We start from the raw sequence: 12,736 nt of genomic DNA on the forward strand, positions 1-12,736 counted from the left end.
ATTGAGGTCATGTCCATTTATTGTACGATAAGTTGATAATGTAATTATCGTGAAAGGCCTGCTCTGTAATGCAACGTACAGTTTGGTAATTGTTCTTTTGGCACTGATTGTATTCTCAGTATGCTTTGTAAGGCAGCAAATTGTTGAGATAGAAAATTTATCATGAAAAAATATTGTTATATCACCTACATCTAGTCACCTATGGTAATGGGGTGGTGTCTGGCTAAAATTGTCCCTGCGAAGAGACAGAATGTGGAAGTCACATCCACATTTAATGCAGGATTCCACATACACATCCCCTTAAATCAGTGCAGTGTTATTTAGTTTATATGATGGAACATGCCAAAAGTCATGGGACAGAATACTACCTCTTATACCATGACTTTTTAGCTTATCAGTGTAATTGTCAGTAGCAATTTACCAAATTTGCACTACAGATATGATTCTTTTATTTTGGTACAGTATCTGCTCGAAAACAAGATGCCGATTAAAAATTAAGAGGAATCTGCATTAAAAAATCATAATGTCACATTATAACATTATACAGACTGTCCCACAAGAGAGAGAGCATATGAAGTACGTTTTGGATAAAATCTGTTGGTTCAGTGTGTACTTCTATGTGTCTTGTGAACCACTGGGGGGCAGTGTTTGCCTACGTTTCCGTACAGCTGCTCCCTTCAGTATACCATATGCCAACCTTTCTCTCACTGCTTGGCCTGAGCTGAATGTTTGAATTCACTATGCAACCCCATTAGCTGCCCCTATGTGCTCCTGAGGTCAGGCTGCCATGGAAAGCACTTTGCCCAGGCAGACATCCCTGAGAAACCAATTGCCCACTGCCACCCTCACCTTCTTCCAACCTTTTAGGCATTCGGCCAGTAAATATTACACACCTCAGTTTAATACCTGAGTGATCCCGAGGAAAGAATTTGCTCAAACTTCTTTGAGTTTATTAGTCGTAAGAATACTGTCTTGTGAAAAAGCTTGGACACATATATATATATCTTTTTTTTTTATTGTAAGACTTACAGTTTTGTTTAATTAGGCCATTCCACCAGCTTCCACAAAAATGGCATTACCCTTGCCCACTTCGATGTAGGCATCCTTACTAGTGTCACTTAATGGTCTTATAATCCAGTGCGTCTTATGTTTAAAAATAGACCAGAAAATAGTCTTTCATTAATAGTGCGCCATATAGTCCGATTCACACTTGTGGTATGGCTTTGTCTTCACTGGTGATCCATTATGCCCTCACTCTTTGAGTCTGGTATGTGGTATGTAATTGTAAAAGCAAACAATGTTTTTTAAGGAAGCTCAAAACACACCTGACAACAAACCACTCATCGCTAGCCAGCAAAGGTGTAAAATATTTTATTCGTTTGAAAAATCAACATGACCAACAAGAGCAAATGATTATGAAAGTGTGAAAAAGTGTCAGAGGAAGCTCTGCAGGCTAGCTATTCAGGCGCTGAGATAGTAGCTAGGCTAAGAAATCACACACGATTACTGAGAGGGTCATATTGCCAGCATGCACAGCAATTGTCAACAAAATTCTCATCCCACAAGCAACAAAGGTAATTGCAATGGTTCCACTGTCGTCCTGTACAGTTGAAGGACAAATCAATGACATGCCTGCAGACATTGAAGACGTGTTTTAGAAAAAGTCTAATCTAGTGAGAGATTTTCCTCATGATTTGATGAATCAACGGACATCGGTGAGCATGCTCAGCTCTTAGTAAATGTTCGATTCGTAGATGGTGACCATATCAGAGAGATTTTTTTATTTTGTAAATCAATGATTGTCTGTATTCTATTTTCTGAACAGTTTTAATGGCAGGTTTCATCTGTTCTGAGCTACACAGTAGCTGTAATTCCTAGTCTACCCTGGAACATATCAGATCAGGATTAGATGTCGACTTTTACTCAGTCCTACAAGCTGCTTGTAACACTCCTCCATCTCCACACTAAACCTTGTAGAACTTCATCAGTTTTCTCAGCGAAACACTGGAACGCATGCTTGTAATTGGCTTTCCTGAAGCAGCAGAGTATCTGGGCTTGCTTGCTTGAGCACAGCTTTAGCTTGAAGAATCCGTGGATGCTTTGCTGGGATTTGAATTAGAGTGAGAGCAGGAGCTCTGTTGTAAATCATCTTCTGATCCAGGCCAGTACTGCACGCTACTACTACTTATGCTTATGAGGAAAGCATCATTCTCGTTACAGGCCTCATTTTTGGATTCCAGTGTTTTTGCTTTGCCTGGCACACTCTACAGGACAATTGAAAAGTTTTCTAAATTCAGGTTGATTGAAAAAAATGATCTTCCCAGATAATCCTGTAGTGGGCGGAGTCTATAGTCCAATCTTTAGTCCTCTGATCTTCTGCCAGAGCAGTCGCTCCACCCTGATCATCAACCATAAATATAAAAAAGGTGTTGAAGGAAAACTCTGATGTGAAAATGGATTTGGGGTGCAAACCTTTGTCAAATAGCCCACCTTTGCTCCAAAATACAGTACTTTTAGCTCTTAACAGGCTTGCAAAACTACTGATAGAGGCATAGTGTAAATGCATGAATTCCAGCAGTCTGTTTCTCTATCCTACCTATTCATTCCTTCTCGTCATTCAACCTATCGTCACTTAATTTCAAGATGGTGATGCCTGGAGAACTACCTGAAGGTACTGTGTGTATAAACAGTGTTGTTAATAAACTATCTGTGCACAGTGCGCCACATCACTACAGGGTGATGTCCAGAGCACAGGGCATCTGTGAGCTGATGTACCGGAACCGAGTCACTGCGTTTTCCTCCAAGCGCACTGGCTGCTTGGAAATGCTGCATCAGCAGCAGCTCGAAAAGAAGCGGTGGCTGACTTCACATGTATCGGAGGAAGCATGTGTTAGTCTTCACTCTCCTGGTGTGTTGGGGCATCACTAGTGATAGGGGGAGTCCTAATGAGTGGGTTGGGTAATTGACCGTGTAAATTGGGGAGAAAATGAAAAAAAAAAAAAAAAAAAAAATACATGTGCACTTTCAAAGCTCTCAGTGCCTCTTTTTAAATATTAGGCCTTCTGAATTCTACCAATGAAGTGCGGAGCTACTTTCAGCTTGTTGATGGTGTAAAAATAGCCATTTCTTTGCATGGCCAACACTATGCCCCTATTGCTAGCATTGTGAGCCTATATGAAGCATCGTCTAAAAGTTCTACATTTCAGGATGTTGGGGGTGAACGGAGGTGGGCTATCTAACAATATTTCACCACTCTATCCATTTCACACCAGATTTCTTCTTTAAAAAATGTTTCATATTCACGATTCCTGATTGGGGTGGAGAGACTGCTCTGGTAGAAGATGAATGGACTTCAGATTTGACTATAGACCCCACCCACTACAGGATCATTGGTCTGGATGTTTATAATCTTAAAACTTTACCCAGCACTGATGGTGGGGTAGTGTGTGGTCTAATGACCAACGAAGAAAAGGTCTGTGAATAATACGTGTGTGAGGTCTCCCACGTCTTAAGATCCTGTAGTGTGAGCCAGGCATTTGCAGTGTGAACCTGTGTCCTAAAGGAACAATTTGTGAAAGAATTGCATTCTGAAACTTTCCCTCTGCACGTGCCCTCGGGCAGTCCCTGCCACCATCTGCTGCAGTCCAGGTTTTAGGAAAGTTTCTACTGGCAACCTCTCAGACCCTCTCAAAAACCCATTTGACCAGAGGGAAACTGTAAGCTCCTCATGCCTAATCTAACACACCTCAGCCAGGTAATAAAGGCCCTCCGGGAGAATCTGAATTTTAATAGCCAGCTGTGTTTGAACCTGGATCCGGATTGGAAAGCTTTGCTTTAATCTAAAGTTATCATTTAATTTCAGTGTGATTTCTGATCATGTACGTTTTGCCCTTGGGAGTATTTTAAATATCTCAGCAGACATACCAATAAAGCACAACATATTTACCACAACAGAGCTATTTTAATCAGGCATTTACCTCAGTAGTGCAATTCATATCAGATTTACCCAAGCAGTGCTATTCTAATTAGACATTTACCTCAGTTGTGCACTTCTAATAATAGATTTACCATAACAGTGCTTTTCTAATCAAGCATTTACGTCAGCAATTTTATTAAACAGAAATTTACCTCAGCAATAATGTTATAATCACAAATGTACCTCAGCAATGTTATTCTAGTCAGAAATGTACCTCGGTCATGTAATTCTATTCATAAATGCACCTCAGCAGTAGTACTCAGTGCTACCCCCAAATTAAAAAGTGCTTGTATCAGTGTTTAGCACTTCCAGACCCTGCATTTCTTTTTTTGTGCGTCCGTGTACTTAACACAGATTTAACTGCCTCACTCACTGCATTGGGAAAATGAAATTTAAAATGCACATAGTATTGGAAGCATCCCAGCTAATGAGGCAGAGTAAACACTTTAATCTTGTCATATCATTTTTTTCTGCTTTTCTAATATGTAAGGTAAAAAAGTTATATGAACGACATAAAGAATATTTGTTTTCTTTAAAAAATGTATTTATTTTCTATTTTATTTATTTACTTATTTACTGAATCTTGTTTTTGGGTGGAAACAGCTTTTTCATTTATTTTTTAGTTGGAGAATGGGCTTGCCGAGGAGATCTCCTTGCCTATTTAGTATTTGTAGCTAATCTGGAAGCAAATGCTTTAAGTTAAAGTGGCCCAAATCGATTTGCATTCATTATTGCTACCATCAAAAATCACATTTGGGTGCCATTTATGAATAAAATGGATTTTTTGCCACTTCGACCCTCCAGTTTTGCAATTTTAATGTTGCCTAAAGCTATATCCTTGCCATCCTGCCTAATTGCTCTGCATTATGTGCTTTTTGGGGTTCATCTTCCCTCATCCGTCTTTCCCCTTCTCCTTCCCTCATCATATTCGCCCCCTGGTGTCTGTGGTTCCCCTTTAACCCCTGCACTCCTGCTGCTGCTGCTGCTGCTGCTGCTGCTGCTGCTGCTGTGATGCCTGTAGCTGTCCCCTGATGTACGCCGGCTGAAGGAACGCTGTGCCAGGACCAAGAGGGAGATAGCCCTGAGACTGGGGGGAAAACACCAGGTATAACACACTTACTAAGACTACTGTTCAAATATTTAGAAACTTCTACCATAGTCAATGTTTTATTGTTTTCCGTAAGTTATGGGGTATATAATTAAATAATTCGAGATATACACTAGGTAGATGTCTTCTAACCAATTAAACATGTATGTGCTGTAGACTTTAACAATCGTATCAGAATAGTTATGTACATATAACTACAGTACTGTGCAAGTCTGTAACACCACTCTTTTTATTTTAAGGGCAGAAAGGTTAATTTTTATGAATTGGACAATTAATGTTTTGTCTGGTCAACTTCATTTTTTATTTGTTAATATACAACCAAAAAAACGATTTCTTACATTTACTTTAAGCTTTATTTGATTGCAGGAGTTATTAACCAAAGTAGGGCTGCAGGAACTAATTAATTAAATCGATTAAAATTACTAGCAACTTATATAATAATTGGTTAGTTGGATCTACAGTAAGTAAAAGTCAATAAAAACATTTTTAATAACTCTGATGTTGCATGGAAGTGTGTGAGAGTCAGAGACAATTGTATATTTACATCATATACACTGTTATGTTATAAAATAAATATGATAAAAAAAAATAAATAAATTTTCTTCATCTAAACACTAATATATTTTATTATGCTAGGTTCTGTTTTGTACCGTCCTTACTGCAAACATGTCTCAAAGGAAAACTCTGGTGTAAAATTGACTTTTGTTGTAGTAAAACATGATAAAAGTACTTACCTTTGTTGAATAGCACACCTCTGCTCTCCTACAGCTTTCTGAGATACGGCGTACAATGGCGTTTCGGGGCATATTTCTGCCCCCATAAATCACTTTTTCCACCGATATCCAGGCTCAAAGTAGCTCCACGCCTTTTTTCTTCCTCCGAACAGTCTCGAATTGGGGAAAGGTCAGGACTGTAGGCAGGCCAGTCCAGGCCCCATACCCTCTTATTCCACAGCCATGTCTTTGTAATGTGTGCAGCATGTGTCTTTGCATTGCCTTCTTGACAAATGTGAGAAGCTCCATGGAAATTATCTTGTCATAAAGGCAGCATATTCTGCACTAAGAACATAATGTTCATTTCTGTATTAATGCTGCAGCAAAAGTGTACTAATACAACCCCATGCTTCATGATAATGCTTATTTTTTTCCAAGAAAAGACCTCAAATACTAATTCATCTGACCACAGTACATGTTTCCACTGTGTGATGTCCATCCTCTGAGCTGCTACTGGACATGGTTAACATAAACATTTACTGTGCATATTCAGAAACTTGTGTTAAGTTGTGTTTGTAAATTTGTACTCTGGATTTGAATGGAATTTAATGGTTTTTTTATTATTCAGTCTGTGCTGTACCTTTTATTCCAGTTTTCAATTTTTCGTTTATTCAGGTAGACTCGCTTTTTTAGTTTTTTTTTGCAGAAACCTGCTGGGAGATTTCTCCACACCTCCAAAATTTAAAAGCATTGATGCATTTTTTGTTCTCTTTGTTTTTCTCCTCCTCCAAATGATCCCAAGCACATTCAATGATTTTGAGGTCTAGACTCTGGTGTGTTCAGTCCATTGTAATGTGAACAGCAGCAGCTTCAGCAGTTTGATTTGATCAAATGTTTTCATTTCTGGCTCTTTGCTTTTTTCACTCTTAGAGCATTTTTGATCACCTCCACATCCTTTCAGACCTGCAGCGTTGAGTTTTCACAGTGTAACGATAAGTAGAAACACCTGTAAATGTGTAACTAAAACACTGTGCAGGTCTAAGACACGCTGTAAACATCATACACAAACCAGCCATAGCATTAACACCACCTGTATAGTATTGAGTATGTCCTAGTTGTGACAGCTGATATGGATATGGATTCTACAAGACTGAAAGTGTCCTGTAGTTTATGGCACCAAGTTATTAGAAGCAGACCCTTTAAGTCCTGTATGTTGCAAGGTGAGGCTTCTGTGAATCGCATCAGGGAGCCTTCATGTTGTTAGCGGTTTAAGTCACTCACTGTTTTTTGTGGATTGCTGATTAAAACCTCTGCTCTGAGACAAATCCACAATCACTCGGCAGTCACTCAGCACTCAGTCGCCCAGTCTCTAGCAGGTTTATCATCTAGACCAGTCAGTGACTGAGCCAAGGGCAGCGACTTACAACAGCCAATAGGTTTGTGTTGAAAGAAAACCACGTGTCCAACCAATGTGTCTTCTGCATGTCATTGCTAGTTCTTGCATGTGTTTTATTTTTCGACAAAACATGTTTTTTACCGACCCTGCGTCAGTCATGTAGTGTGAAAGCCACAACTACTGAAAGATGTACAATTAAAGCACACCATTATGTAGTGTGACCCCGTCACCAGGTCACTTGTTACCAGAAAGACCCCATAAGACCCTGATGTTTTGGAAGTGTCCGACTGGAATTTGCCATACAACCAGACAAGCAACTCTAGCAGAAATCACACCCACATTCAGTGCAGGAGACCCCACAAGCAAGTCTCCCAGGTCGATACCGTTTCCTTTAGGCGCACCCAAAAATCTTCAGTGAGCCTTATAATCCAGTGCACCTTATATATATATTTTACCTGTCAGGTTGTAAGGAGTATTATACAAGAAGTACAGCATTATACAAGAGTTTCAGTTTAGTTCTCCTGTACCAAGACTGGAGCAGTATTATCATTAGCCACTTACCTTACTAAGCGCTAGCTCTTTCGCCCTTCAGAGGTGACTATTATCATTTTCAAGCCTGCTGATAACCCCGGCTAGCACTGCTGGAGCAGCATTAGCATTAGCATTAGCCACTTTCACCGTTCAGAGGAGTTTATAGGACTGTAGCCGTGTTAAAACAAGCTACGTGGGACGAACCACTACATATTATCTCCCTGGCTTACCAGAACACTCCGTGTGCACTCAGTGTCCTCAGTGTAACGCTGTCGAGCGGCATTTACTAGTGCTAACCGTGGCTAGAGCTAGCGATTAGCTGCTAATGCTAATGCTAATGCTGCTGTACCCTGCCTTAGTGGAAATTTGGAAATGTAAGCTTACTGTAAGTATCTGGAAGCACTATACTCATCCAAATAAACAGTTTTCAGGAGATAAATCTGCGTAGATTAACATCCAAAACTCGTTTGACTTAAAATAAGAATTAAAGTTTTGTTTACTTAACTTAGCTTTTCTTAACTTTCTTAATAAATTAGCTTTCATTGCCTATGTAGCTCACTATCAAACACACGTAATGCATTGCAAAATGTAGTGTACAGGCGATCTACGCTAGAATTTGTTGTATACCATAACGCAGTTCTATGATGTCAAACTTTCTAAAAGTGTGGCACAAAGAAAGATGGTTTGTTGTTTATCCATTCCAATCACTTTACTGTATATCAAATGATACATATTAAATACTAAAGGATGTAATGAGTGAACCATTCCGAACACTGTTTCACCTTTATTTCAGCTCATTTTTAAATGAGCTTCACAACAAAGATTTTTCTACACCTTGGAAATTTAAAAGCACTGATTCATGTCTGTTTCCTTCCATCCATGTAAGTGATCCCTAGCACGTTTGATGATGTTGAGGTATATACTGTGGTGTATTCAGTCTATTGTTCCGTGAACAGCAGCAGCTTCAGCAGTTTGATTTGATCAAATGTTCACATTTTCTGTCTGTTTGCTTTGCTCAGTCAGACCAACTTGATCAGCTCCACAGTGTTGACTCATATTCTCAATGGCGGAAGAATAAATAGAAACACCTGTAGATTTCTGTAGAGCTAAAAAACGAATGCATGCATGCTATTCACCTTTCTCTCAAAGCTAAGAGCTTTTAGTGCTGTTTATCTAATTTAGCTAATTTGGTGATCTATCAGATCTTGCACAGTCTTCTCTGTAATTTCAGTTAGATAACAGCAGACTCGAATTGCATTACCTGCATGCAGGAACAGAGGGAGCTCTTCACACGCAGGCTGTGCTCACGTTACATAACCAGGCTGGAGGCAGAGCGAGGTGGAGGTCCACAGTGAATACATAAATCAAACTACTTTGTAGTCTGGGAAAAAAATGAGTGCAGAAACTTTGAGCAGCTTAAATTATATTTGGATCGCCTTGTTTGTCCATATCATATACCCTATACAATTGAAAAAGTGGGAACTGGGCCCCAGAGGAATGACTGGGTCAATGCATCCATTGGCAAATACTCTCTAACGTGATGAAACAGGAATTGGTATTGTGTCCCATGACTTTTGCCATGTCCCATGGAAGCTAAAGAATGCTGCACAAAGCTGTGGGATATGTGTGGTTAGGGTCTCCTGCATTAAATATGGATGTGATTTTTGCCGGTCCACTTCTTTGTTCGTATGGACAAAATTCTAGCACTGTTCACTGGGTGTTAATATTAGCCTGTTATGATGTATTCCTGGTACACATGTGACAGTGTGGTTTGAGGAATGTTAAATGCTCATACCACTTTAGTAATGGAATATCCTCATACTCACTATCAGGCTTTTCCTAAACTCCTTTAATTATAATGTTTATTCTGAGTTTTGTCTCTTTTTAGTCACTTTCTTTTTTTCTTTGTTTGTTTTTTTCTTTCTTTCTTTTTCTCTCCCCCCCCCTTAAATGACATTGATTATAAAATAAAGTGAACTTATGAAGCGCACTATCAATAAACATGTATTTTTTTTCTATTTTCATACATGTGGCTCAACTGGATGATAAGGTGCATTTCATGCAACACTAGTAACTAGTAGTTGGAAAGGGGGTGTTGCCATGTTTTCCTTGTAAATTCAGCAATCCTGTAAAACTAAGTTTAGTAAACAAAAATGTAATTCTTAAAAAAAACATGTCAGACAAGTCAAACAAGCGCTGGAAATTAATCTACACAGATTTCTCTCCTGCAAACTGTTTATTTAGGGGAGAAAAGTGATCGATTTATGTATAGTAAGCTTAGATTTACTGATTTCCACTAAGGCTGGAGCATTAGCATTAGCGGCTAACTGCTAACGGTTAGCAGCTTATGCCGCAGAGTGTTTCGGTAAGCCAGGGTGATATTAGCATAGATCTCCAGTTCCAGTCTCTTCCATGGCCACATGTGTATAAAACCAAGCAGCTAGTCTTGCAGACTGCTTCTACAAACATTAGTGAAAGAATGGGTCTCTCTCAGGAGCTCAGTGAACTCCAGCACTGTGATACCATGATAGGATGCAAACTCCATGTAGCTTCAGAGTTCATCACTACACACCTCCAAACTTCATGTAGCTTCAGATTAGATCAAGTTTAGAGAGACTCATGGAATGTGTTTTTTATGGCCGAGCAGCTCCGTCCAGCTCCGCCTTACAGCACCAAACACAATGCAGGCGAACGGATACTTTTAGCAATATAGTGTATATTGTACGATAACCTGATAATTAAAATGTGACAGATTTTTAGCAGTATTACAGCAACAATGTACACAGTTTACACAATTTACCGCTCATACTAAATATATTGATGTATTGACAATCAAGGCATGTTTGGTCAAAAAACTAATCTTTTAAAACTTTTAACACCTGTAAATATCACATATTTTTTTAAATAAAAGACAATACGCCAGACCAGAAAACATCAATGGCTAGCAGCAAAATAAAGTCTCTAACCTTTTTCCATAATGTTGTTTAGGTATGAATTTGCAGGACTCCTACAGTAAAGGAGGAAGAGTTGCTGAAAGGTTTATATGGGTTGAATAGCAGCAATCTGCTGTGTGATGGCAGTTAAAGGTCTGAAGGTCATAGACTTGTTGTCACATGTCTGTTGACGGTCCCCAAAGTCACTTTCACTCTTCTTTACTGCCATCTTCACTGACTTTCTCTTCTCTGCCTGCTCTAATCTACTGACGCTTCTGTGTGTTTATGGGTTAGTTTTGAAGAGATACTTATAAATGAATCCGCTGGAGTCTGTTTCCCATCACATCTGACACTTCGCCAGTTGGTCTCGATTATTGCCCTGCTTTTCGGCTGTGAGATTTGGCTCAGCTGAGGGTGGGGTTTGTGGATCTGAAGACAGTCGTCTTTATCTATCACAAGCCTTGCATCGCTTGCTTCTGTGTACGACTGGCACGTTCAGATCCAACCAAATCCAATTTCCTGTTTTTGTTCTTACGCATGTTTCTGATTGGAGGATTTTTTTTCACTGCGGGTAACTTGCGGTCAGTCTCTGATCTCTTGTCCACTCCTGCTCCTGCCACAGGTCCATCAGTTGATGCGAGCAGCGCGAAGTGGGACCAAAGATGGGCTGGAGAAGACCAAAATAGCCGTCATGAGGAGAGTCTCCTTTCTGCAGAAGAAGGACCAGTCAGGTAGGTAATCGAGAGTCCTTTTTTAATGAAGTAGCTTGGTGAAGAATCAAATATTATTGGACAGGTAAGGCCTGTTTTTGGTGTCTGGAGTTTGAGGATTCTTTAGTTTTGTTAATTTAACAAGTTAGTCCATGTTATCACATTGTTAGCATAATCTTATACTTTGGCAATGCAGTAAAAAAAAAGAAAAAACACATCCTAGTATTACATTTGAATTATTATTGAAACAACTGTATCAAAACAGCCAATTTTTAACACAAACTAAACAAGTATTAAATAGCCATATATATGATTTCAATTTACTGTAAATATGCATCTTTTCTTAAATAAACAAATTTAAAAAATGTCACAAAACAAAAAATCTGTGATTATTCATAAACAAGATCATTATTCCTTTTTTTATTCTGCCATTTCCCTTTATTGTTGGGAGGGAGAATGTAATAATAGTTTAGTATGGTTTATGCTTGGCAGACTACAGTTAGACTTAGACTTTTGTACTGTATTAAAATATCTCAGGCTAGTTTTAAAGCTTTTAAAATTAGAATATTTTAATGAGTTACTTAGCTGCTGAGTTACTGAGTTAAACATAGTTTTAATGGAGGAAATAAATGCTAGTGTAACTGCATATGTTTGCCAATAACTTTTTTTTGGGAAAAAAGGAAATATGTGCACGTGTGCTTTCAACCCCAATTCTGATCCTTTGGAAATTGCGTGATCTGCCCTAACTGTTCTAATTCTGTGTATAAAAACTGTTCTGTAGCATGACGGCCTATTGTCCCCATTTAAATGTTGCTTGTACTTGTTAGGAGGCCTTATGATCAATTTACATAATGATTTTCTATGACTTGTTGGTGTGTATTGGTGTATATTACCGTATTTTTCGGACTATAAGGCGCGCTTAAAAACGTTTAATTTTCACAAAAATTGACAGTGCGTCTTATAATACGGTGCGCCTTTTGTATGGATTTTACTCGTCAGGTTGTAAGGAGCAGTAAACACACACTCCGTGCAGCGTTATAGAGAGTTTCAGTGCTATACAGAGTCCAGAGCCGTGCAGCTCCGAGGCTGAGCAGCAATAGCATTAGCTAGATGCTAACCGCTAAGCTAGCTAGCTTATTCACTGAGATCAGTATTATCTAAATTTTACTCGTCAGGTTGTAAGGAGCAGTAAACACACACTCCGTGCAGCGTTATACAGAGTTTCAGTGCTATACAGAGTCCAGAGCCGTGCAGCTCCGAGGCTGGAGCAGCAAATAGCATTAGCTAGCTTATTCACTGTTCAGAGATCAGTATTATCTAAATTTTACCCGTCAGGTGTAAGGAGCAATAAACACACACTCCGTGCAGA

At 39.1% G+C, this 12,736-nt stretch overlaps 1 protein-coding gene across 4 annotated transcripts in view; it reads left to right on the top strand.

Moving 5' to 3' along the window:
• arhgef10la (Rho guanine nucleotide exchange factor (GEF) 10-like a) overlaps window positions 1-12,736 on the top strand; it is a 288,915-nt gene that overhangs the window by 49,691 nt on the left and 226,488 nt on the right. For 3 of the 4 annotated variants that reach the window (XM_049471703.1, XM_049471702.1, XM_049471704.1), the window contains exons 7-8: window positions 4,998-5,081; window positions 11,280-11,388. In XM_049471703.1, the coding sequence (XP_049327660.1) occupies window positions 4,998-5,081; window positions 11,280-11,388 (193 nt within the window). The remainder of the gene's footprint in view (window positions 1-4,997; window positions 5,082-11,279; window positions 11,389-12,736) is intronic. The other variant, XM_022682351.2, reaches the window with a different exon arrangement.

Source organism: Astyanax mexicanus, chromosome 24 (genome assembly GCF_023375975.1).
Source record: "Astyanax mexicanus isolate ESR-SI-001 chromosome 24, AstMex3_surface, whole genome shotgun sequence".
In the NCBI taxonomy this organism is placed as follows: domain Eukaryota; kingdom Metazoa; phylum Chordata; class Actinopteri; order Characiformes; family Acestrorhamphidae; genus Astyanax; species Astyanax mexicanus.